Source organism: Equus przewalskii, chromosome 13, assembly GCF_037783145.1.
Source record: "Equus przewalskii isolate Varuska chromosome 13, EquPr2, whole genome shotgun sequence".
NCBI classification, from domain to species: Eukaryota; Metazoa; Chordata; class Mammalia; order Perissodactyla; family Equidae; genus Equus; species Equus przewalskii.
Genome location: NC_091843.1, coordinates 36,700,947 through 36,726,773, shown reverse-complemented (window position 1 = coordinate 36,726,773; position 25,827 = coordinate 36,700,947). Strand labels below are relative to the sequence as shown.

Below are 25,827 nucleotides of genomic sequence, written 5' to 3'. Positions count from 1 at the left end.
CTGCCCTTCTGCCACCCACTAAGAGAACTGTCTCTCCTTGGTATCTTGAGGCTTCTTACTTCTCAGCCAGGGTAGACACGACCCTCAGTGTCACCTCCCTCAGCGACACCTCCCTTTGGTGAGGCCTGGCCGGCTCCCTCCCCAGTGGCACCTCACCAGCCTGGCACTCTGGGCTTAGGGGCCCTCACACCTGCTCTGGCCACTACCTGCACCCAGGGCCTGCAGAGCCCAGCTCTCCTCTCCTGCTGGCAGCAGCTGCCCTCCCTGCCCTGCCAACCACTCTGCAGCGCCTCCCATGGTCCCTGGGCACATACTTCAAAGGCTCCACCTCACCTCTGCGGCCTTAATCCTCACAGCTTCCACCGTCTCCATCCAGGCCAGGGTCACCTCTCCATTGAAGGCAGAAGGGAGCTGCCAAGTCCTGGGCACACCCAGAGCCCATGTCAGGCCTTTAGCCACATCCCCCCATCTCATCTTTACAACTTTTGAGGTGTTGGTGCTATTACTGCCCCTCAAACTTTAAAGCTGAGGGAACTGAGTCAGAGAGGTGAAGCCCCTCACCCAAGTCACACAGCTGGCAAGTGGCCCAGCCCTGCCTTGCAGCTTCAAGATCCAGTCCCTCTAAAGACCCCAGGTTCTGACCATCCCTTCCTGCAGCCACAGAGGGCAGGGCAGGGCAGGGCAGGGTAGCCACCTGTGCCCCCTCAGCCTTACTCTCAGGAGGCTGACTGGAGGAGAGGTGGTCAGCTGGGAACTCCCTCATGCGCCCACCCAACACATCTGCCCCATCCCTGCACCTGGGCCTCTGGCCTCTGCCTGTCAGGATGCAGGAACTCTCCTTTGGCTTAGGCCATCCCTTGGCCAGTCACTGGATCCCGGCCTACTCAAGGATTCTGCCCCCACAATTCTATTTCCCACCTCGCCAAGTTTTCCTTCCTCCTGGATCTTTCTCATCAGCGTACAAAATGTACTCTGATCCCACGGTTGGAAAAAAAAAGACAATACAAACATTTCCCTTGAGTCCATGTCTCCCCTCCCCTTATAGAGAACTCCTCAGGTGAGCCTTCAGACCATGTCTCCACTTCCCTCACTTCTCCCCAGCTCACACCATTCTGTCCAGTTCTCTTAGTAGCATGTGATGCCAGCAGCCACTCCTTCCCTCTTTGTCACACCTTCTGGAGATTTTCACATTCCACACCCTTCACTGATCTCTGCTCCTCATCTCCTTTACCAGCTCGTGCTCCTCTTGACCTCTAATGTTGAGGTGGTCCAGGCTCAGCCTTGGTCCTCTTCTCTTGCCTGTCTCCGATGATTCCTAAGCGGTGGTATGCTGGTAAATGCTTGACAACCAGCTTTCCAGGGCAGGGCTGGGAGGCGATGCATATATATACATACATGTGTTTATTATATATTTTACTTCTATAAAAGAATTGTAGCACATAATTCACAAATAACAAAATATGCAATACTCTTTATTGTAAGTTCCATATAGCCAACTGATTCTCACAGAAGGCTTTCATTGATTTTTGCTGAAATCTTGCATCTATAGCCAACCTAAGGTTGCAACTAACTAACGAGTCTAGTTCTGACATGAATGGTGGTCGGTATTTTGTTTACCTTAAGATGAAAATGAAACAAAAACATATGTTGGAATTTCACTTGTTTTTCAGTGAGTGACTTCTTTGATGAATCAGATAATAGTTGTCAGATACTGTGCGACAGTTTCCTCAATTTTCTGCACTACCTGTGATGACGCACTTTTAAGTTTAATTAGCATATTCACATTTTTTCCATCACTTTAAGTCTAGACAATCACAAAATAATAAATTAAGCCTTGACTGTAACATTCCCAATTTCCATGGTATAAATATTCCCACCACATCAGATTTCCAGCCACCAACATGATGTCCTGAAGGTGGAGCTGGGAAGAGACACGCAGGCGCGCAACCGTTAGTGTTTCTGCCACCCAGATACTGCAGACGTAAGCAATCGCAAGAGCACAGAGGATGGCCAAATATGAACTAATTAGGAAAGGATGAGTTTTGAGTATTCACTATGTTAAAAATTTTTAGTTTAAAGTTTATATACATAAAAATTCCCTCTTTTTGGTGTACAGTTCTGTGAGTTTTGACAAATGCTTAGAGTTGTGCAACCACCACCACAATCAAGAGACAGAACAGTTCCCGTGTGCCATCCCAATGTGGTGCAAACATCCCTCTATCCTAAGTCCTGATAAAACTCTTTCCCTATGGTTTTGCCTTTTCCAGAATGTCATATAAATGGAATCATACAGTGTGTAGTCTTTTGAGTCTGCCGTCTTTCGATGAGGATAATGCATTTGAGATGCATGCCTGTGGCTGTGTATCAACAGCGCATCCCTTTCCGCTGCAGAGCAGTACCGCATTGCACGGGTGCACCACAGTTGGTCTATCCATTCCCCAGATGAGGGGCATTTGATGTTTCTAGTTGTTTCTTTTTTAATAGGAAAAGTTGATATAAGCATTCGTGTACAAGTTTGTGTGCACATAGATTTTCGTTTATCTCAGGTAAATACTTAGGAGTGAGATTGGTATGTTGTGTGGTAAATGTATGTTGAACTTTATAAGAAACTTACCAACCTGTGTTCCACAGTGGCTGCATCACTTTGCATTCCCACCACAACGTATGACAGTTCCAGTTGCCCTGCATCCTCCTCAGCACATAGTATTGTCAAGGTTTTTTTTTTTAGCCATTTTAGTAAGTATATAAAAGTGTCTTGTTCTACTTTGAATTTCCCTAACAACTAATGATGCTGAGCATCTTTTCACATGCTTATCTGTCATCTGTATATCTTCTTTGGTGAAATGTCTTTTCAAATCTTTTGCCTATTTTTTTTTATTGGGTTGACTATTGTCTTGTTGATGACTTTTAAGAATTCTTCATATATTCTGGATGCAAGTCTTTTGACAGATAAGTGATTTGCAAATATTTTCTCCCTGTTTTTGGCTTGTCTTTTTTTATTAATTTCTTTCACAGAACAAGTTTTTATTTTTGATGTAGTCCTGTTTATCAATTTTTTACTTTATGAATTGCACATTTTGTGTTGAATCTAAGAACTCTTTGCCTAAGTCAAGGTCACAAAGACTTCTTTCCTGTTTTCTTCTAAAGGTTTGATCATTTTTCATTTAGGTCTGTGATTTATATTGAGTTAAATCGGGTGTAAGATGACAGGTGTAGGCCAAGGTTCATTTTTAAAATGCGGCTGTCCAGTTGTTGCAGCACCATTCATTGAAAAGACAATCCTTTCTCTACTGAAGCGCCTTCACACATTTTGTCAAAAATCAATTAACCATATTTGCATGGGTCTACTTCTGAACTCTGTTGTGATTCACTGATCTATGTGTCTATTCTTTGACCAATGCCACACTCTCTTGAGTGCTATTGCTTTGTAGCAAGTCTTAAACTCAGCTGATGGGAGTCCTCCAACTTCGTCCCTCTCTTTCAAGATCGTTTTAGCTATTCCAGTTCCTTTGCATTTCCATATACATTTCCAGATCAGACTCTTGATATCTAACAAATTCCTGATAGGACTGCATTGAATCTATAGGCCAATTTTTGGGAGACTGATATCTTAACACTAGTTAGTCTTCCAACCCATAAACTCAGTCGGTCTCTCCATTTATTTAGATTTTTTCTTTTAACAGTGTTTTGTAGTTTTCACCATAAAAATCCTGTACAAATTTTGCCAGATTTATACATATTTCATTTGTTTCAGTGCTATTGTATATGGTATTTTTAAAATTTCCTTTCCAGTTGTTCATTGCTAGCATATAGAAATACAATTGATTTTTGAACATTGACTTTCTATCTTGTGACCTTGCTGATAAACTCATTGCTAGTTCTAGGAGATTTTTATACATTCCATGGGATTTTCTACATCAACAATTGTGTCATCTGCAAAGAGAGAGAATTCTTTCTTTTTTTTCAATGTGTATGCCTTTTATTTCATTTTCATGCCTTACTGAGCTGCCCAGGACTTCTGGCACAATATTGAAAAGGAGAGGTGAGAGTGGCATTCTTGACTTGTTCCCAATCTTAGGAAAAAGTCCGTCTTTGACCTGTTAAGTTTGATGTTTGTTGTAGGTTTTTATGTAGTTTTCCTTTATCAGGTTAAGGAAGCTCCCTTCTATTCCTAATTCGCTGAGAGTTTTTATTACAAATGGATATTGAAGTTTGTCAAATGTGTTTTCCACATCTATTGAGATGATCATGTGGCTTTTTCTTTAGTCTGTTAATATGGTGAATTCAGTTGAACTAGCCTTGCATTCCCAGGATAGACCCCATTTGGTGGTGATGTATTATCCTTTTATATGTATCCTTTTCTATATTGCTACATTTGATTTGCTAATATTCTGTTGAGGAGTTCTGCATTGAGGATTTTGGTAGGGACCTTAGAAAAATCTGAAGTCCTTACCACAGCCCCCAGGATCTCCCCTCCTCAATCTCCCAACCTCATCGCTTATGAGGGATATTGGTCTGTAGAGTTTTTTCTTTTAATATATTTGTCTGGTGTTGGTATCAGAGTAATGCTACCTATGAAATGAATTTGGAAGTGCTTTCTTCTATTTTCAGGAAGAGATTGTGTAGATTTGGTATTATTTGGTGCAATTTGGCAGTGAAACCATCTGGGCCTGGAGTTTTCTTTGTGGGAAGATTTTAAGCTAAGAATTCAATTTCTTTAATAGATATAGGACTACACAGGCTATCTATTTATTCTTGAGTGAGTTTTGGTAGTTTGTGTTTGTGGGAGCAGAATAACGGCTCCCCAAGGACATTACATACTCCTCCCTGGAACCTGTGACCATTTACCATAACCATAACCACATAACCATTGTTATGTTGTGTGGCAAAAAGAAATTAAGGTTGCAGATGGAATTAAGGTTGCTAATTGGCTGATTTTAAAATAGGGAGAATATCCTGGATTATCCAGGTGGGCCCAATGTAATCACAAGGGGCCTTACAGTGGAAAAGGGAGGTAGAAGAGTAAGTCAGAGTGAGGTCATCTGAGAACTTGACTTGGTTTTGTTAGCTTTGAAGATGGAGAAAGGGTCCACAAATCAAGGAATGCAGGCAACCTCTAGGAGCTGGAAAAGGCAAGGAAGTGGATCCTGCTCAGAGCCCATAGGAAGGAATGCAGCCCTGTGGATGACTTTGATTTTTGCCCTGTGAGAACTGCATCAGACTTCTGACCTACTGAACTGTAAGATCATAAATCCAGGTTGAAATAAGGCACAAGTTCATGGTAATTTTTTATAGCAAGCAATAGAAAACTAATGCAGTGAAAGACAACTGTTTTCCAAAGAATTGATCTGTCATTTCTTCTAAGTTGTCAAATTTATGGACCTAGAGTCGTTCTTAGTATTCACTTATGATCCTGTTAGTGCTTGTAGACTCTATAGTGATATCCCCTCTTTAATTCCTGATATTGGTAATTCGTGTCTTCTTTTTTCAATGAATCATCTTTTCATTAATTTTCTCTAATTTTTCTGTCTTAAATTTTATTGATTTCTGCTGTTATCTTTATTATTTCCTTTTCTTTTGCTTTACTTGGGTGTAATTTGCTCTTGCTAGTTTTTAAAAATTACCTTTGCTTTTTTTTTTTTTTAAAGATTAGCACCTGAGCTAAAATCTGTTGCCAATCTTTTTTTTTCTTCCTCTTCTTCTCCCCAAAGCCCCCCAGTACATGGTTGTATATTCTAGTTGTAAGCGCCTCTGGTTGTGCTACGTGTGACGCCACCTCAACATGACCTGATGAGCGGTGCCCTGTGCCCAGGATCCAAACCAGCGAAACCCTGGGCCGCCGAAGCAGAGTGTGCAAACTTTACCACTTTGCCACGGGGCTGGCCCCACCTTTGCTTTACTAACATATTATTTAACTGTAAGTTTATATAATTCGGTTTTTAATAATGGCTGTGTTTAACGGCTAGCTCGCAATGTTCCTGATACCCACACGGCTTACACACTATGAGCTGGCTCCCGCACACACTGCTTCCATGTTTCTCTCTTCACACGTGGCCTCTTCCTTAGGCTCCAGACTCTATCTCCACTGTCTACTCAACAACCCTACTTGATGGTCACTTGATATCTCAACATAAACATGTCCAAAAACAATGTCCACACAAAGTCTCAATCTTTTTTCCCTACTCTTCTCTCTTCCCACTTTTGTATACAGCACCTCCACACACCCATGTGCTCAAGCGGCCAAGTGAGACTTCATCCTTGACTCTTCTTTCCTTCTATGCCACATGCTGTTGGTCCGCACGTCCTCTCAGCTCTATCTTTAAAACATATCTGGACTCTGAGGACTTCACACCACCTTCTCTATCATCACCCTGGTTCAAACTGCATCAGCTCTCACCTGGATTCTGCAATAGATCCACACTGGGCTCCTGCTTCTGCCCTTGCCCCTGTTGCCTGTTCTCACCACAGCAACAAGGCTCTGGGAAGCCTTCCCTGACCTCCTCAACTTGGTCAGGGGCCTCCTCGGCTCCAACTGACCAAGGCCTCCCCCCATCACAGTACATGTCACGCTGCAACTGCTTCCCCTACCAGACTGTGAGCTCCCTGACAGCAGGGCCTATGACTCACCAATCTCAGAACCCTGGGGCCTAACAGAGTAAGTGCTCAATAAATACAATTTAAATAAAAGAATGAACAAATGAATTAATAAAAACCAGGCCTGCTGAGGAATGGGGTGAGGACCCAGGATCACCATCCCACACCCTGTCACTGTCATCCTCCCACATAGAGGACCTAATTCAGCCCAGTCAAGGAGCAGGGAACCAACAGTCATCCAGGGCCGACGGGGTGTCTGCCAGTCACAGCTCTCAGTCCAGTCCTTGCCAGAAGGCCAAGAGCCCTGTGGTCCCACCATGTGACGGGGTGGGAGAAAAGGAAAGCAGCCTCCAGGCCCTGGCTGGAAGCAGTCACATCACCCCGAATTCTGAGGGCTATGGCCCCCCATTACCATTTTCTGCCTAACTTTGAGCCCAGGTCACACTCCTTGGCCACAGTTCCCAGGATAGCACCCAAAGTGAAGGCAGAGAAGGCTCCTTCTAGACCTTCAGACAACAGTCATGATGAATTGGGTGATGGAATCAGAGCCCACATCCAAGCAGCCCAAGCCTGAGCCCTGGGTCACACTGCTGCCTGTCTCCTAGGAGGGTCTGCTTCAGGGCCCAGGACCAAGAAATCAGAGGCCCAGGACAAACCCGAATGGGATCAGCAAGAAGACAGACTGCAGACCAAAATTGAGCCTCCCTGATGCCTTGTCTAGGCGTATGTGGAGAGGAGAAGAGGGTAGCAGCAGTCCCACCACCTGGCCTGTGGTCTCAGCAGCCTGGCACTGGTCTGGCTCCCCTCATTTCAGCCCTAGGGACCACCCAAGAGCTTGTGGCCCAAAGTCTCCTTTCTGCTTTACAGATATGCTGTTTTGTGCAGCATACCTGAGGGTAAAAGAGATCCCAGGGTCCTAAATCAGGCCTCCACTGGTGCACTCCTTCCATGGGGATCCCTCCCCATATCCCAGATCAGACCCTGGTGGTTACAGAGGCCTCAAGGGCTCTGGAGATCCCCAGCCCAGCCTGATACTGCCCAGGGCCTCCCTCACATTCTTGAAGCCCTTGCTCAAAGAGCACACCTGCACCACAGCCTCAGTGCTCACCTCTGCCAGGAGGAGGCCCAGACCAGACTTGCCCCCAACCCCAAGCCCTCCTCTCTCCCACATGTGCCAGGGCAGCCCCATTCTCCCACCTCTCACGGTCCTTCTTTCTCAAATCCACCTGCAGAGTCTGCTGACACTATCTTTAAAGTGACTCTTGACCTGGGCCTTAGCCAGGCGCCAACACCTCCTTTCTGAACCTTGCCCTGCTCTGCCACAGAACAGTTGCTCTGCCATCTCTCCTGGTCCTCCCACCACTGCCTGTCAAATTAAACATTATGCCCTTCTGAGCTGCACATTGAAGGCTTCCACCACAGCATGATCAGCCCAGCAAATCCCAGCTCTGCCACTCAGAAGCTGTGTGACCTCAGGCTGATCATGTAGCCTCTCTGAGCCATGATTTCCTCATCTATAAAGTGTACTTCGAAGGCTACTGAGAAGTTTTAAAGGCAGTGAGGCAGTAAGTACCCAACACTTGGTAGACTTCAGGTCTGATCCCAGCTATGCCCGAGCCCTGAGGCTTCCTACCCTGGCAAAACGGTTTCCTGCTTCCCTCCTACTCTCCTGGGAGGGCTCTGTGTAGGCAACGGCTCTCTCTCTCTCAAGCTTCCTCGGTATTGTGGCGTGAGGTGGGCAGGAGAGGACCTGAGGCTGAGCAAAGGGACTGCAGGGAAAAATGCTACCTACTACTCCATGTTTCTTTGGGCCTCAGTTTCCCCTCAGCCCAGTGAGGCTTAAATTTCTATGTGCAAGGCCAGGAGGGGGAGATTTCTACATGGCGGCTGGGAGGGGTTGCCTGAGCAGCACTCTGGTGCATTGGGAAAGGCTGAAAAACAAACGCACCAGAATCCAAATCAGGAAAGCCCAGAGCTGAGGTTGCCGTGGCAACCCACAGCAGGCTCCCAGCCTGGCGCTCAGCCTCTCTGGGGTGGGGGCCAAGGCTTGCCAGGCTCGGCTGCCCCCGCCTCTGAGGCCTCCTCCTTAGGCTCGGCCCAGCTCAGCACAGACACAGGAGAGAGGCAAGGGCAGAGAGAGGCACTTCTGCCCCATCCAGTGGGCCTGGCAGGCCTGGGTTCCCACTACCAGCTTTAGCAAGATCACTCCTCTCCCAGAGCGAGGCCTGTACCCAAGGGCCTCCAGAGTGCAGCAAGCCAGCCCCGTGTCCTTCCATCACCCAGGCCCCAACTGCTCCAGCCTAGCATCAGCTGCCTGGGCTGACACAACATCCCTGCGTGTGGAGATGTCCTCAGGCTTCTGCCAGGGCCAGTGGCCTTGAAACTATTACTTGGGCACAGGGTGGAAGGGGCAGTGAGAGGATCCCCTAGACCTCCCTTCATGGCCAGGTGGGGGAAGGAACAAGCACGGGTGCCAGGTACTGGTGTAGTGCTTTCTGCATGTTTTCTCTCATTTAATGGCATTCTCCTTTGACAGATGAGGAAAAAGGCTCAGGGAAGTTAAGTGACTTCCCAAAGTCACAGAGCTACTGGGTGGTAAAGAGCTGGGTTCCAGCCAGGGTTTTCCAACTCCTGAACCCAGATCTTTCCCATGGAGTCTGTTACTGGATGCCCTCGGCTGACCATCCAGCATGTCACTAGGGGCCCTCAGGAGCCTATCACCCAATGATCCACCTATCTACCCTGGGGGGCTCTCACACACAGCCCCCCAACCACAGGGCTGTGCCCAGTGTGCACAGACATACAGTAGACGGACAGACAATGGCCTTCATGTCTCTATTTAATGGCCAAGCTAGCACTGCCCAGATGATACCCAGGCCTCAGCAGGGAAGTCCTCCCTCTTGTCTGGTGTCCCCTGAAGAGCCCACCAAAGCTGGTGCCCTTCAGCCTTGCTAGCAGCATCCCAGTCTAGTCTCAGTGTTGGGTGGGCGCCTCATCTCAGTTCCTTCAGCAAGCTGTTGATGGAGCCCAGCAGTTCCCGGAAGTAGCCCTCATCCTCGCCATCTTGGAGCTCCAGGGTAGCCAGTGCCTGGTACTCCGCCTGCAGGCTGGCCAGCATCCTGCTGAGCTGGGGGTCCTGACGGAAGCGGTCCCGGCAGGTGGCCAGGAGGGCGCCCAGTGTCTGCAGCACCTTTTCACGGGCATCATGCTCAGGCAGTGCCAGGAGGTGGGCAGTGATCTCACACCAGCCCTGTTCCCGCAGGCCTGGCAGGAGGTGCACCTGGCGATACTGCTGCAGCTTCTCTGGGGACATCTCTCGGGTCAGCTTGGCTTCCTCCTCGGCAAACATCTGCCATCCGCACAGCCAGGCACCAGGGACGGGGTGGGAGGGGGAGAGAACACACAGAGAGCAGTCAGCGCTGCCCTTCAGATACAAAGGCATGTGGCTGACCCGTGAGTTCACACCCTCTTCCTTCATCCCCTTGGGCCTCAAAGCCCTTCATGGGAGAAGGCCAGCTGGATTCATGGCTTCACACGTGCTTCCCCATCCACCCATCTGTCCTTCCAGACACTCATCAAAAACAACTGCACAATGTGCCAGGTGCTGGAGAAACCAAGATGGAGACACATCCCTGCCCTCAAGGAGCTCAGGGTCTAACAGGAGAATAAAAATTCACCAAATAATTCCTAAAGAGCATGATAAATTTAGTTCAGCAGTGTAATGTGGAGGCAGACAGTCTGGGTTCAAATTCCTCCTCCCCCACTGATAGCTGAATAATCTTGGGCTGGCACTTAGCCTCCCTAAAACCCAATGTCATCATCTCTAGATGGAGATGATATGACCCCTTCAGGATCGTTAGGAGGACTCAATGGGATAGTGAACATGCAGCCAGTGTCCAGAACAAAGAGCATACCCAACAATGTGAGATTTGATATCAAGTGTTATTACACCATCTACAACTCAACAAATGTTAGCTATATCAACAACATCGCCATCATTACCACTACAGATCCACTCCCTCAGAGGAGTCAGGACATGGGGGATAGAAGAGGATGGCATTTCTCTGAGTCTTGAGGTGTGAGAGTTGTCCAAGTGGACAAGGGTGAAGGCTCCACACACAGGAGAGTTAAACAACAGGGCTGAGCCAATCTCATGGTTGAAGAATGGCAGGTTGTGCTGGTCTATGGGGCACAAGGGCCCGAGGGCTCGGCTGGGGCTCAGAACACACAGAACCCTGGGTGTCCCTCTAACGAGGGTGGCCTTTATGCCCAGGGCCTGGGGAGTTGAGGAAAGTCTGGGTAGGAAGTCATATGCTCGGCCCATGTCTATAAAGTGCAGAAACACAGCCCTATCAGCAGAATATGGTGGGAACTAATCCTGTCAGGCTGCCACAGGCAGGAAAGGAAACACCAGAAGCCTGACAAGTTATCAGCTTATTTCAAATGTCAGAGGAAGGCTACATAGAGATGGAGGGTTGGCAGGGGGCAAAGATATCCCACACTGGCTCTTCTAAATGTACCTGCAAGAAGAAAGAAGGAATCTCTGCCCTAACTCCAGGTGAGAATGAGGCATGCAGATGATAGGGAAGGCAAAAGGGAAGTCCAGGAAAAGATCAAGGGCCACAGCGGACCACCTGATGGCCTTGGGGCCCATCGGGGCTAGCAGAGGAAGTAGGGGAGAGGTGGGGGTCAGCATCCTGGGACAGAAAAGGCTGAGAAGCATCTGAAGTGCTCTCCTAATTACCCCCAAGTCCTGCCGGCTCAACCTCCAAAACACACCCCAATCCTCCCAGCTCTCTGTCTTTGCTCTGTGCACCCCGCTCCTCACTGCACTTTTGCAGTCCACTGCCTCCAGCTCACAACCTGCCTCCTCCCGTCCTCTGATGGCAGACAGTGCTGCCCAGCCCCAAACCCTTCACAACCTTCCATTTCTGATGATCAAGACTAAACCCCTTCCCTGGGACTTCTGCAGGATCTGCCCCTGCCGGCACTTGGCCTCGTCCCCACACATGCCCTCACTCTGGCACCTGTCACAGTAACTCTTCCCCAGGGCCTTTGGAAGTGTAGCTCCCACTTCAAGGCGCATTCTTACCCAACTCTGACTCCATAGTTAACTCGGCTCACCTCTCAGATCTCAGCGCCTCCCCAGACTCCCCAAAAGAGGTCAGGGCCCTGATCAGAGGTAGGCCTCCATGACCTATATGCTCTGGGTGATTCTCTGATAAACGTCTGCCTGAAAGCACCAGGAGGGCAGAGACCATGGACTTGGCACAGCATTGGAAGGACAGACACCCAGTCAACATTTGTGGAAGGAACTGGCAGGTGGATCACCCCTGTAGCTCTTCAGCTCCACGGAGGTGTGAGAGGACACGGGCTCACAACCACAGGCTGGCCTCCCTTTGTGCAGAAGCAGCAATCTGAGAGGGAGGTCCACACTTCCATGGGAATTCTGTGGTTCAGCTGCCTCCTCCCCATCCCAACAGTGCCCTTGAGGTGCATGGTGCCCCAAACGGCAATAGCCACACCTCCGCCTTCAGGCAGCTATGGACCCATCCCCAGTTTAGCTAGTTCTTCACTCTTTCTGAGGAGCCACAAGAACAGAGAAGCGCTGACTGCCTCAAGCATAGAGTATGGCTGATGTCTGTTCTAAAGCTCTCTGGCTGGAACTCCTCCACTGTCCTCCTCCCTGCAGAAGGATGACTGTCTCTATACTGTTTGCAAGGAGATGAAAGTCCCTTCCTGATCTTTGCAGCACCCTAAAGGCTCAAAGGCAGGCTCCCAGGGTCAGACTCAGGGCAGTCTTGGTGAGACTGCCCAGTGGCTGCTCTCTGGGGATGAGCCAGTGTCACAGTGCCCACCAGACCAGGGTTGGGGCAGCAAAGAGACACTCAAGACACCAGAGGAAAGAGATCAGTTTCTCCTGGGAAATGCCAAGCCAATGTACATGTCCTTCTGCAGGCTCGCTGGCCCACACCCAGGATGTCAACTGTGCCCAGGCCTTATTAATTGGATGTGAACACCACATGGCTGCCCGCTGGTCTGAGAAACTGGGTTTCTGCAGCTTGGAGAGGCGGGAGGACAGAGAGAGAGAGAAACAGACTGAGAAACAAGACAGGCTAAGAGGGACAGAGGCAGAAAGACTGAGAGAGCAAGAGCGGGAGAGCAGGAGAATGGGAGCACATACACAAAAGCAAACAGCTGACAGAGAGAAGCAGCGATAGACAACACTGACCCTCAGCCTGAGGCCTCGAGGAGGGGTTCATAGAGCAGGAGAGGGGGCAGGGAGGAAGGGTGGACCCCTAGGCCGCTAACACTCAGCACCAGTTCCAGCAGCTGCCCAGCCCTGCTCCACCAATCGCAATTGGCTGTGTGGCCTCAGAGAGACAGCTGAGAAAGCCCTACCACTGCTCTCTGCAGCAGCTGAATTAAGAACCCAGGCCTGGCTGGTTTTACTCTCTCCTTAATTAAGACCTTTTCAGGCTCACAAAGAGCAAAGTGGGCCAGGCATCAAGTCTTCTCCCAGGCAGCAAGCACCTGGGGTCCCCAGGGCCCTTGAGGACAGCCACTCTGAGCCCCAGCCCAGAGCCAAAGCTCCCAGAGGAGGCACTCCAGCTTTCTAGAATCTTAAGATTCAGCATCATTCCAGCCCCTGACTCCTTGGTCTCCTGGCTGCTGTGATGGCTCTCAGGTGCAGCCGCTCCATCCACCTGCTCCTCATGACCCCACACTATTCTTCAGCCAAATGACCTTTCATTCTGTGAAGGGCTGATCCTGGCTACGTCTGCCTTTGATCATGCTGACCCCTCTGCTTGCACACATAGCCCTGACCACTGCCAGCGCCCCCTCCTCCCTTCCCCCTCCTCACCAGGCCTCAGGTTTCAGCTTAGCAGTCATTTCCCACAGGATCCTTCCTGACGTCTCAGATCCTGAGTGTGGGGCTCTGAGGAAGCCCCACAGCATCCCCATCTGTCTAGCTCAGGCTGGCATGTCTGCTCAGGAGCTCTCCATCACGAGAATGGAGGGATGGATGGAAGAGATGTGGGAGGGCGCAAGGGTCAAATGGTCAGAAGGAAACACAAAGTAAAGTGAAGGGGAGGCAGGACGGGCCTGGGCACTCACCTTCTCAGTGACCAGGTCATAGAGCAGGGTGACCACACGCACAGCCAGCACCTCTGTGCCCTTCTCCTGCACCAGGCTCCTCAGGACCTGCAGCCCCCCTAGCTTCAGAAACTGCTGTTGGGCATAGGGGAAGTGTCGCAGTAAGGAGCACAGTGCAAACAGGACCTGGGGAGGCACAGATCCAGATGGGTGAGGGGTGAGGGGCCACACAGATCTGGCCTTGCCCCGAGGCACAGAAAAGGCAGTCAGAGGTGCCTCAACTACCCCAGCCCAGCCTCCATTCTTCCTGGCGCCACCCAAGACGCTCAGGTATAGCTACACCCAAGAATCCAGGTCTGAGAGAGCCAGGAGAGACGTCAGACATCTTCGATATCACCCCGTAGATAAACTGAAGCCCAGGGCAGGAAGGCAGGGGGTGGGACCCAAGACTACACTGTGTGAGCCAAACCCAGGCCTCCAGACCCCTTGGCATGCTGCCATGCTGCTTTAGATGACTGGGACCTCTCCCCCTACACCACGCAGCACATGACCACTCAGGCCCCAAGGGGTGACATGTACTGCCTGGAAAGGGACCCTTGCCGTCCAGGCTCCACAGGTGTGCTGGGAGCTGGGCAGGAGAAAGGGAAGAGAAACACACCTTCTTCTTTGCAGTGAGAGGCTGCTCCGTAGCCAGGATGACCAGCAGTTTCTGCAGGGCTCCCCCCTCGATGGCCTCCACCTGGACCTTTGGGTTGCTGTCGGGGCGAGAAGAACACGAAGGTGTGACTTTGCACTTACTCACCAACTCGGGGGCACACCACTGTGCCCAGCCCAGGGATCCTGGTGGTTAGGGAGCTGACGCCACAACAGCCATCCCTAGGGAGAAACAAGGTGCACAAGGTGGGGAGGGTTCCCACTCTGGACAAGCTAGAAGTTAGCTGGGGAAACAGAGACTAATTGGTGTGGATCCACCTGGGTAAAATGGCCTATGGCACAGATGATGGGCCAAGAGCTCCCATACCAGTCTCCCATTACCCAGCAGCCAACCGGCTGGGGTGATTTGGGAAGGGAAATCACCTGTACCCATTTTAACATCCTTCTGATGCTAAAGGTGCTACTTCAGTGTCCCGCCTATGGAAATCCTCCCTGTACACCCCCCAAGCCAGTGTTGGGTGCTCCTCCTTCCATGACCACAGGCACATCACACACTCGAGGCTATTACTAATACATCTGTTCCCCTCTGGGTGTGGAGCTCCTCCAGGCCAGGGGCAAGGACCCTTTCCACTTCCCTCCTCTCCTGGGCAGAGAGCACACACAGCCTGTAGTAAACGCTTATGAGAGGAAGGCAAGAAGAACAAGATCCAGGAGGCCTCTGAATCCCTGAGTAAATCCTAAACATGACCAACTCAGCTGCCTCCCCACCAGACCCTGCATTCTATGAGAGCAGCTACTGTGATTTTCTCTCTCTCTTTATTCTCAGCGCTCAGCACAGTGCCTGCCATGTCATGGGGCCTTGGGGCCCTGGACAATAGGCAATGAATGAATAAATACATGTATACAACCACGATTGTACCAACCAACAAATGGCAACACTGAAACACTCAAAACCCATTCTGGGCTGGAGAAAGAGCGAGGTGATTCAAACAAACTCTTCAGGCACAGCCCTCCTGGATGAAAGGATGCAGGGCCTGCAGGGTGAGACCTCCATCAGGGCAAGGTGCCAGGCAGGGAACACGGCTGGGAACCCCAGCAGGATATCCTTTTGCAGGCTGCTTGCTTTCTAACATCAAATTAGTGATCAATTAAGGAGCAAGCGGCAAGAACAGGGACCTGTGTAGTTAGGCCCTTGAATAAGGTTAAGGCTCCCTCACTAGCCTTATGAGGCCTCAGAGAAGAAAGGCTACAGGCACATAAAAAGCCTGAGGACAGCTGCAAGGGGTGGAGCCAGGTCAGAGAGTCCACAAAGAGCATCAAGTCTCTACCTAGCTCTAGCTGCCTTACCTTAGCATGGCCACCAGCTCCCTGGAGACCCCAAAAGCACCTGTTCCTCCTAACCCCCAACCTTAGCAGGGGGCCCTCATGGCCTCCTGGAGAGTAAGGCAGGGTGTAGACAAATCAGAGGGAGCTGGCTCCTGGTCCAAACCCAAAGAAAAGGGGAGGCAGGTAACAAGAGAGTGTGCACACTGTTGCTTATAGGAGAGAGCCTGGCACACAGCAGGTGCTCCATAAAAGCTGGCTAGATGGCATGGTGATAAAGCCCAAGTGAGTCCTAGATGGCCCACCTCTCTATTCTTACCAGGCACCAGCTTTGAGGTTCAAAGTAGTCCTTGCATGCTGAGCTAGTTTTCCTGCTGCAAAAGGGGAAGCACCTTCTTCCCTCTGCATCCTTCTGCATCCTCTCAGCCAGAAAGGACGTGCAGGGTCGGTGCTGCTGGCCTGTCCCACTGCAACCCCACTCGTGTCTGAGGAGCAGCCTGGAGATGGCCTGGGTTCTCCGGGGAGGGGAGGCTGACAGCTCTTCACCAGATAGGCAGCTGGGTGCTGATGCAGGGGGGCCCGGGAGATGAGCCTCTCCCCTGCCCCTTGCTCCCCCAACTTGAGAAAGGCAGCTGCTTCATCAAAGCATGAGCTAATTACGGCTGTCTCTGCCATCATGTGCCTGAGGAATGCTCACCCACGACAAGCAGGGTCTAGGAAAAGATGAAGACCACACTGAGAAATTCACACAAACATCAAATGCTGCCTCCCAAGGAAGGAGGGCTGTGAGGCCCGACATCACATCAGCCTCACGGAACACTACCAAGGAGCCCCATCCCTCATGGGCCCACAGATCGGCAGACACAAGGCTCTCCAAAGACAGCACACAAGGCTTCGTCCTTGTCTACAGATCTACTGAGAACAAGACCCGGAAACAAGATAATCACCAGGCCAGCCCCAAAGACAAGATCAGAGCTCAGGAACAGAGGGGACATCCAAGGAGATCCGGCCTGAGCACACTAGATCCAGGGACCGACCTGAGCACCTCCCAGAGTAGCAACCCTGTCACCAGCACAAGGTAGTGCTGGGGAAGGGGAGAGACAACATGCAGAAGACTTGGACTCTGTCCACCCAGGTCTCAGCTGGTAGAAGAGGAGAGAAGGCTCAAACTCCTACGGGAACCAAAGCATAAACAACAAGAAACAAACTATCAGGGGTAAAAGGGGAGGGCATGTCCTGTGTAGGCAAATCCCTGGGATCCTCCAGAGAAAGAATAAGCCGACTGAGAGTAAAGAAAAGATGCCAGAAGCCAATAAGAGGTATGGCTTCCCTGGTACTTCTTGTCACAGGAGCCCTGATGTGGGTTAGAGAGGGCCTGACAACACTCCGTCCCAGGAAAGATCTAGAGGCAAGCTACTGCCAGGAAGTTGCTCAGAGAAGGCCCGCATGCAGGACAGATCCTCGGGGAAGCTCAGCCTGCTCTCTGCCACTTAGCACTGATCAAGCCAGGATCCACACATGCAAGAGACCACACCACCAGCTTCTACTCACAGGTTTCAGAGTGAATGAATGAATGCCTACATAACTTTTGGCCAGACCAGGTAACCCTGGGGACAGGAGAAGAGCTAGGGGGACACTCTGAGCCAGGCACAGCCCACCATGCCCAGGTCAGGTTGGCTCTAGCTATGTGGTATGTGCCTGTTTCAGCCCAGCGTCCCTTCTTCTCCACCTCCTGGTACTGACATCTTTTCCTCCCTTCCTCCCACTCCTGTGGTCCTGATGGGGCAGACCCCAACTCCACAGGCCACAGGGGATGGCTTGTGGCCCAGTGCTGGACCATCACAGTCACTCATCACCATGGCCTCAGTGGGTTTCCCAGGATGGAGCAATCAGAGCCCCTCAGTCTTCTACACTGGAGTCAGGACAGAAAGAAGTTCTCTTCTCCACCAGGCAGGTTGCTGTAAGCCAGGAGCACCTACAGCCATGCCAACAGCAGCCAGGTCTTACCCTATCTTCATGGAGGGAAGCCCCGTCAGAGTAGGAGAGCAGAGAGCTCATACACAGGAGAAATGAAACCACAGAGAAAAAGAGAAAGCCTGATGCGTTTTGTCACTTGCTGAAATCACTTTCATAAGGCAATAAATCTACTTTTTCACCTGTAGCAGAGTCCTGAAGGACTTGGGTGAATAGAGCGGGACCAGGGGCCAAACATGGGCCTATGGCTGAGCGCTGCCTTGGCAGCCCTGGGCCCCTACCCTGCCTGGCCTTTTCTCCTGATCAGCTTAAAACAAGGGCTGCCCAGTCAAGGGGCTGAGGAAACACAGCAGAGGGAGGGTGGGAAAGACAAAGCCTGCATTTCAAGATGGCACTCGGTCCATCCAGGCAGGGACAGCAGAGCCGGGCATTTCTCGAGCAATCTGCCCTGGAGAGACAGACACCAACATGCTCTCAGAACCTCTCTCTCCCCAAGTAGCTCAGCTTTGGGTTCTGAATGCTTACTGCTTTGTGCTTTTGGGGAGGACATGCCCAAAATACCTCAGAGTAAGGTGTAGGGGATGTGCAAGGGTCAGGGCCCGGAGAACCTTTGGTAAGAATCCTGTGAACAACAGCTGATAACCTTGGGTAAGTCCCTTCACCTCAATTTCCTCACCTGGGAGGCAGAGCCAAAACTACCTTGTATTACAGATAGAATAGCTGGCCCAACCCAGTGATGTAGTGGTTAAGTTCATGCACTCCACTTTGGTGGTCCAGGGTTCATGGGTTCGGATCCTGGGTGTGGACCTACATACCACTCATCAAGTCATGCTGTGGCAGCGTCCCACATACAAAACAGAGAAAGACTGGCACAGATGTTAGCTCAGGAACAATCTTCCTCACCAAAAAAACAAACAAAAAACCCCCCAAATTTCATTGGGTTAAAAAAAAAGATACAATAGCTAATGAACACCAAAATGCTAGCCAATATGTCGTGACTTGAAAGATTATAATTATAGTGGGTTTGCTACACAGAGAGGCCAGACTATATATCCTTGAGAACACAGCTTTATTCAGCCCAGATGCCTCAGGAACATATATGCTGGCCTCATCCCCCTCCCAGCCTACAGATTCAAGACCAGAGCTGCAGCCCTTGCCTGGGGTGGGGCCAGGGAGGGGGGGGGTGCTTGCTGGCTGGAAGGTGGGTGCCCTGACAGTTGGGGATATGAGTGAGTTAAAAGGGCAGGGGCCTGGCATGCCCCTCAGTGACATCAGTGGCGCTGGTGTGCTCAAAGTCAACAAAAGGATATTTAAGGACGTAGCTCGTCTCCGACGGGATAAATGAGAATAAACCTTGTTCAGAGCTAAGCCGGCTGGACTGAATAAATACCATTAGCACTTGGATTACTGGGATGTTCACAATCAGCAAGCGAGTCAGCTGTCTGTGTGCAGAGGGACGGCAGCAGCTGCTACTCTGTAAATCTTGGATCGGGGGTGGGGGAGGAATTGCAGAAATGGAAGTGATTGCATTTGCAGAAACCAAACAGTTTGGGTCAGGATGACGAATGTGAGCAATCTGCCAAGGGTCAGAGGTCATGTTTTAGCTAACCAAAGCTGAGCAAGTGTCAGCGGGGGTGGGGAGTTATTGGGGGGCAAGTAGTAGAGCTGATCTCAGGGTATGCAGCCAAGCCCAGCCAGGGGGCCCATGAGAATGCTGGTCACTTCAGATCCAGAAGCTGCCTTTCTCCATCCCTGGCACTCAGGACTGGCTACATAATTTTCAGGTCCAATGCAAAATGGAAACGTGGGGGCCTTGTTCAAAAACTATTAGGAATTTCATGACGGTGAGGGCAGAGTATTAAACCAAGCATGGGCCCTTTTCAGTATGGAGTCCTGTGCAGCTATACAGGTCACAAGGCCACAAAGTGGGCACTGCTGGCACAAGGGTTGTGTGCACAGAAACAGAAATCCTGCTCGGGGTGATTGGAACAACAAGGGCTGAAAAGAGAGTTTGAATCAGTGGAAAAAGAGAAAAACTGAAAAAGGCAAAGCTATTGGGAAATAAGAATTAGCTTGACTGGTTAGAGAGTGGCTGAGGAAGCACTAAGGTCAAACCCCTGAAGTAGAGCCTGAGTCATCTAGGTTCCCAGTCCAAACCTACACTTTAGGGTTCTCCACAGGACACTGGAGACACATCAGAGTATGTGCTCTCTCATGAGCTCTCACAATATTTCTAAGTAGGACAATTATTATTTCTTTTCACTCTCTTAATAACAGAGGGAAAAACTGCCATTGTTCTGAAATGCTCCTTGAGAAGATGCTGTACAGTGGGGAAAAGGGGCATATCTCAGGGGGATATGTGGTCAGGCTTAATCATTTGTGATCCTGCCTGATGAAGTTGTGTATGCTCACTTTCTTGCTCAGAGAAACACTCCTTCTCTGGTGGCCTCACCTTGTCTGTGACCTAGCACTTGATCATCTATGTAACACAAGGATTTGCAGGAGGTGTAATCCTGAAATAGGTAGGTTTGTTAGGGATCTTTACTTGCCTGCCATCTAGGGATCAATGGGGTTAAGCAATCAATTAATCAATCAAGATATGGACAATTACCAACCTGAATAAAAACAGAATAGGTTCACCCCCCCAAAGAATGAATGTCACATACAACTCTTCCACATGAAAGTGAAGCATGAGGGGAAACCAAATATCTGGACTGTAGCAAGCCTCACAGCACCTAAGTGCGGTGGGAACTATATTGGGCTCCTCAGAAGTTCCATCCGAACGCTGTGGAAGGGAAGGAGCATCACCAGAGCCATTCATATATGGTCCCCAACTAGCAGCCTGTCATGTAAGCAAATGTGAGATGCCCACAATTCACCACAATGATAGCACTCATAAGAGTATCTCTAGGACCTCCTTCCAGCCACACACACACACACACACACACACACAGATAATCTGCCCACCTCTGGAGAGATAAGGGGGCCTCAGAGGGAGGGGCACCAAAGAATCTTCCTGACAGACATCTGGTAGCTCTCAAACATAGCTCTGCATCACAATCACCTGGGGCACTTTTTCCCTCAAATCATTTCAGACTGGGCACTTAAAAAATTATAGAAAATTACACAGGAAAGCAACTTATGCAAAAGTTACAAAATAGTAAAAGAACTCCCATTGAGATTCACCAACTGTTATTTTATCACATTTGCCTTTTCATTTCTCTCTCTCTATATGTTTACATATATTTTTTTCTTTCTCTTTCATGACACTGACAGTTTTGAAGAGCACAGGCCAGCTGTAGAATGTCCCTCACTCTGGATCTGTCTGACGTTTTTTTCATCATTAGATTGAGGTTATGCATGCTGGCAAAAATACCACAGAGGCAATGTTGCGTCTTTCTCGGTGCATCCTATCAGGAGGCACGTGGTCAGTCAAGCCCACAGCTGGTCATGTCCACTTTGATTACTTGGTCATGGTAGTATCTGCCAGATTTCTCCACTGTAAAGATACTATCAGTCTCTTTGAAATTAATAAACATTTTTTGTGGGGAGACACTTTGAGAAACAAAGACAGCCTATTCCTCATCAAACGTTCACCCACTAGTTCTGACATTCATTGATAATTCTTGCTTAAAATAATTACTACTGTGATGCTTGTCTAACGGTGATATTCAAATTCCATTATTTCTTCAATCTGTATTTGTTGGTACTCTACCTGAAAGAAGAAGTTTTCCTTCTTCCTCATTTATTCATTCAGTTCATTCATTCATTTATGTCAGTATGGATTCATGGATTTAATCTATGGGTTATAATCCATTTCCATCATTATTTATTTCAATGCTCAAATTACCCCTAATTTAATCACCAGAGCCTTTTCATACTGGCTTTTGTGTCTTTTTGACATGTTTCCATAATTTTTTGAGCACTTTCTTACTTTCTGGCACAAGATGTTCTTGTACAAGATATTGTACTTTTCCTGCACCAGCCGTGGAATCAGCCATTTCTCCAAGGAGCACTTGGGGAACTTTTTGAAAATTCCAACAGATTCTAACCCTTACCCTGCACGTACTGAAACAGAAGCTCAGAAGATGGGGCTCAAAAACCTAATTTTTCATAAATGCCCCACATGCTTCTTATCAGCAGGCCTACCACTTGATCTGAGGACCAGCATTTGGGATAACTGGACCCAATGCCCAACCTTTTATCCACTACAGCATCTCTTATAACTAGCTGCCTAGTACTTGAAGACTAGAGCAACAGGGGGCTGACCACTGAACAAGGCAGCCTTATGACAGTTTTAAACTCTTCCAATTGCTAGAAAAATATCTTCTAATACTGAGCTGAAATCTGCTTTCATGAAACTGGTCCCAAATCTACCCTCTCAAAATAGAAAGAGTTGTCTGATCCTGCCCTGACAGGTCAGCCCTTCTGAAACTGAGAAGCAGCCAATGGCCTAGAAAAACCTCCCATCACAATCTGGCATCATGGGATCTACAGGCATTCTCTGTGTGACTCTTGAAATCTTTTGCCTCCTTGACAACTCTCTATGGGATCCTGTTCCATGTACTGAGGAATCCCTTCAGAGGTAGTACCCAAACCTACCTGCAGGGCTCCAGCCTGGCCAAACCCTTGAGAGTCCAGTGGGCCCAGCTACCTCTGCCCTGAGGCTACTCTGTTCCTAATGCCTCAGACCACATCTAGTTTTTTGGTAGTAGTGTCACAGAACTGACTCACACAGGTCCTGCCTGGGTCAAATCCCTGGAAGCTATACTCCTCTGATGAGCCAAGAGTTCCCCAACATGGTCTTGAACACATGTCCAGCAGGCAAAAAGCAAGTTACAAACGGTATGGGTGGTATGACACCATATGTTTGTTTCTGGGTGGTGAGATTTATTTTCTGAAACAACAAATATGGGTTATTTATAAAATTAAAAATTGGGGGCCAGCCCCGTGCATGGTGGTTAAGTTTGCACACTCTGCGTTGGCAGCACTGGTTTACAGGTTTGGATCCTGGGTGTGGATCTACACCACTTGTCCACCATGCTGTGGCGGCAAACCACATACAAAATAGGGGAATACTGGTACTGATGTTAGCTCAGGGTGAATCTTCCTCAAGCAAGAAAAAAAAATTTAGTAACAACAAAATTTAGAATATCACTTTGCTACCTGGGCCTCTCACCCTAGCCTGTCACTATTCTTTGGGATCCTCATTCTGTCATGTATTCATTCAACATGTTGGTTACCCCTTTGTGATCTGTGTCATCTGCTCCTATGTCCTCACATAAGAATCTGAATTCAGGTTGGACAGGAAAGAGTCTGACATGAGCTCTCTGGCACATCACTACAGTGAAGGCTCTGTTGACACTGAACCATTTTTTTTTTTTCTTTCTTTCTTTCTTTTTTTTGAGGAAGATTAGTCCTGAGCTAACATCTACTGCCAATCCTCCTCTTTTTGCTGAGGAAGACTGGCCCTGAGCTAACATCGGTGCCCATCTTCTTCTACTTTCTATGTGGGATGCCTACTTCAGCATGGCTTGCCACGCGGTGCAACGTCCGCACCCGGGATCCAAACCGGCAACCCTGGGCCACTGAGAAGTGGAACGTGCACACTTAACCGGTGCGCCACTGGGCTGGCCCGGAACCACTTACAAATAAATGTTATAAGGTCTGATCACTCAAGGAGCTACAAATCCACATGTCTTTATCAACATTTCTCTACCTGACCCCATTCGATTATCATGAGATTCTGACAAATGCTTTCATGAATTACAAACTCCCTCTGTGTCTATAACATTGGTTTAATCTCATAGGCTGGCAAATCTTTCTGAAAAAGGAAATTAGAATTGGGAGGGAGGATGAGACAGTCTTCGGAGGTGCTGATAAAGTTCTATTTCTTGATCTGGGTGGTGGTTATACGGGTTTGTTCAGTTTTAATAAGTCATCAAGTTGTATGTGTAAGATTGATGTACTTTTCTGTGGAAGGGAGGGAGGGAGGGAACAATTAAGCATTAAAGTAGTCTGGCAAGACCTGTTTTTACAGAACCCACACTAGTTCCAAGAGATCATCTCTTCTTTTTAGAAATCCTCATAAACCACGTCTCAAAAACTTGCCCTATTACTTTGAAAACCAAAACAGTTACCCATCCTGTCTCCCTGCCCCTCTCTCAACCCCCATGATGCCATAAAGATTCACATACACAGGTGTCAAGACAATGTCCATAAGTTTTCATTTGATTTTTCAGATCCAAACTAATTTAGAGAAGCCAGTAGCTCTTTTCCTCTTTACTCACACTCTTGGGCTCAAGTTGCTCTTAACCATGTTTGTTTTACCTTTCTGGCAGGAAGGTCATTGTCCTTAAAAGAGAAGTCAAAGGCAAAATAGAAGAGAGGATGGCGATGCCCTCTCTGTCATCTGCTACGTTGAATCATCTGACTGAAGCAGGTGGCCAAACGCTTTCCTTGCCATTCCTCTCACTCTGAACACTAACTGCTCAGGCAGGTCCTTTTGTTCTTAGCATCCCAAGTCTCACCCACCTAGTGTCCCTGACAGTGTTCTCATAGGTTTACACCTTTCTTCTCTATTCATTCTTGGTTATAGGTCCCTTTTTCATCTCAGACAAAAGCAAGTCTAACTGCTCCCCATGTGGCCATGCTGGTCTCTTTAGGTGTCTCCTCTCTCGTTCCTTGAAGTAATCACTTGTGATTGTATTAAGCACATTTCATTTCTCAGAGGATAAGTCATCCTTCCTTTCAAAGCTCTTGCCCAGACATATCTACTTTTTCCTGGACATTCTAAAATCTGCTCTTCCCCAAACTCAGAGAGTTCTGCATTTCCCCTGACTTCTCCAAACATGGCCACTTTCTGCTAAGGTTCCCAACACTTTCACTTCACCAACCAGATCCTTCTCGTTGCTACAAATATAATTTCAGTGAAGTCCTTTTCTTTATGGCTTCCTTAGATTTCTGAGAGATAAAACTGTCAGAAAAGTGAGTTAAGAATTAAAGTAAGTCAAGAATTTATCAGTCTTGTTTTTTTGCCAAGGAGATTTCCAGCAGCTCAGATACATAAAGACCCACAGTATCACACCGACTTGCTTCTGCACCAGTTTTATAATCTCAATTCAGAAAGCCTCTTCTACACTGAGGGTAAATAGCTGACACCTTACCCCAAGGTTAGTTTGATTTTGGTGAGCTAAGAGCCAATGACCTGGACTTTTCTTTCACCAAAAAGCTCAAACTCAGTAAGCAAACTAGTGAATAAGAGCTGCTCCGAAATCACAACTGGCTTCAAGTCCTAGTTCCACTGTTTTTGAGCTATGTGACTGGGAGAAGTTACTAAACCTCTTTGGATCTCTGTTTCTTCATCTTTAAAATGGAGATTAATAACATTTATATCATGAGATTCTTACAGGGATGAAATGTGGTAACATACAAAGAGATTAGACAATTCCTGGCAAATACCAGGTATTCAAACAATAATTATTTTATCACAATATATAATACTCTTTAATGAAAATTATTATTTTTACTTTTCTGCCAAGAAAGACAAGAGTCCCTGAATTTCCAGGCTTCTCAGAAGTGGGAGGGGCTACCTGTGGTAGGGGACAAAAAGAACGTACCACCTCCCACTGAGTGGCCCTAGCTTCTCATTCTCAGCTCCTCTGGCTAGATAGACAAAGCCAGTACAGAAAGAATCCATGAGGGAGAAATGTAATTAACAATCTAGTGGGAGAGACTGGGAGGAAGGATCAAAAAAGCTAATTAGAACTGGCTAAAGGGAGACCACAGGGTGGGGAACATGGAAGAGAGAGGACTAAAGAGAAATTATCTGTGGCCTATAATTATTCAAAGAATGTCTCCCACTAATTGTCTTAGGCAGTCTGAGAGAGGCAAAGTAGGAAGACAGGGTTAAGCAAAAGAAAATTTAGGCTAAAACATGTAGGAGATTTTTCACAAAGTGAGATTTATCAAGTTTATCAGAGAACACAGAGAGGATGTTACTTTAGGTCACCTATTTTAGCTGGTGGTATAACTATCCCCCCTAGGTGCTGGGGGCTGAGGGAGAGCAGGGAAGGCTGGATCTCACAGGGTAAGAGGGCTCCAGGGAAATCACCTGGCAAATCCTTGTTCCAAGCTGTAGGCAATACACCTTCTTAATAGGCCCTTTGTGGCTGGGAAAGAATT

At 48.5% G+C, this 25,827-nt stretch overlaps 1 protein-coding gene across 9 annotated transcripts in view; it reads right to left on the bottom strand.

Annotated features, from left to right (window-relative positions):
* Positions 1 to 9,415: 9,415 nt before the first annotated feature.
* The window catches only part of SIL1 (SIL1 nucleotide exchange factor), a 254,164-nt gene continuing 237,752 nt past the window's right edge, over positions 9,416 to 25,827 (bottom strand). For all 9 annotated transcript variants that reach the window (XM_070570772.1, XM_070570774.1, XM_070570775.1 and 6 more), the window contains 3 exons: positions 14,351 to 14,447; positions 13,714 to 13,878; positions 9,416 to 9,943 (listed from right to left, as the gene is read on the bottom strand). In XM_070570772.1, the coding sequence (XP_070426873.1) occupies positions 9,587 to 9,943; positions 13,714 to 13,878; positions 14,351 to 14,447 (619 nt within the window). In that variant the 3' untranslated portion in view covers positions 9,416 to 9,586. The remainder of the gene's footprint in view (positions 9,944 to 13,713; positions 13,879 to 14,350; positions 14,448 to 25,827) is intronic.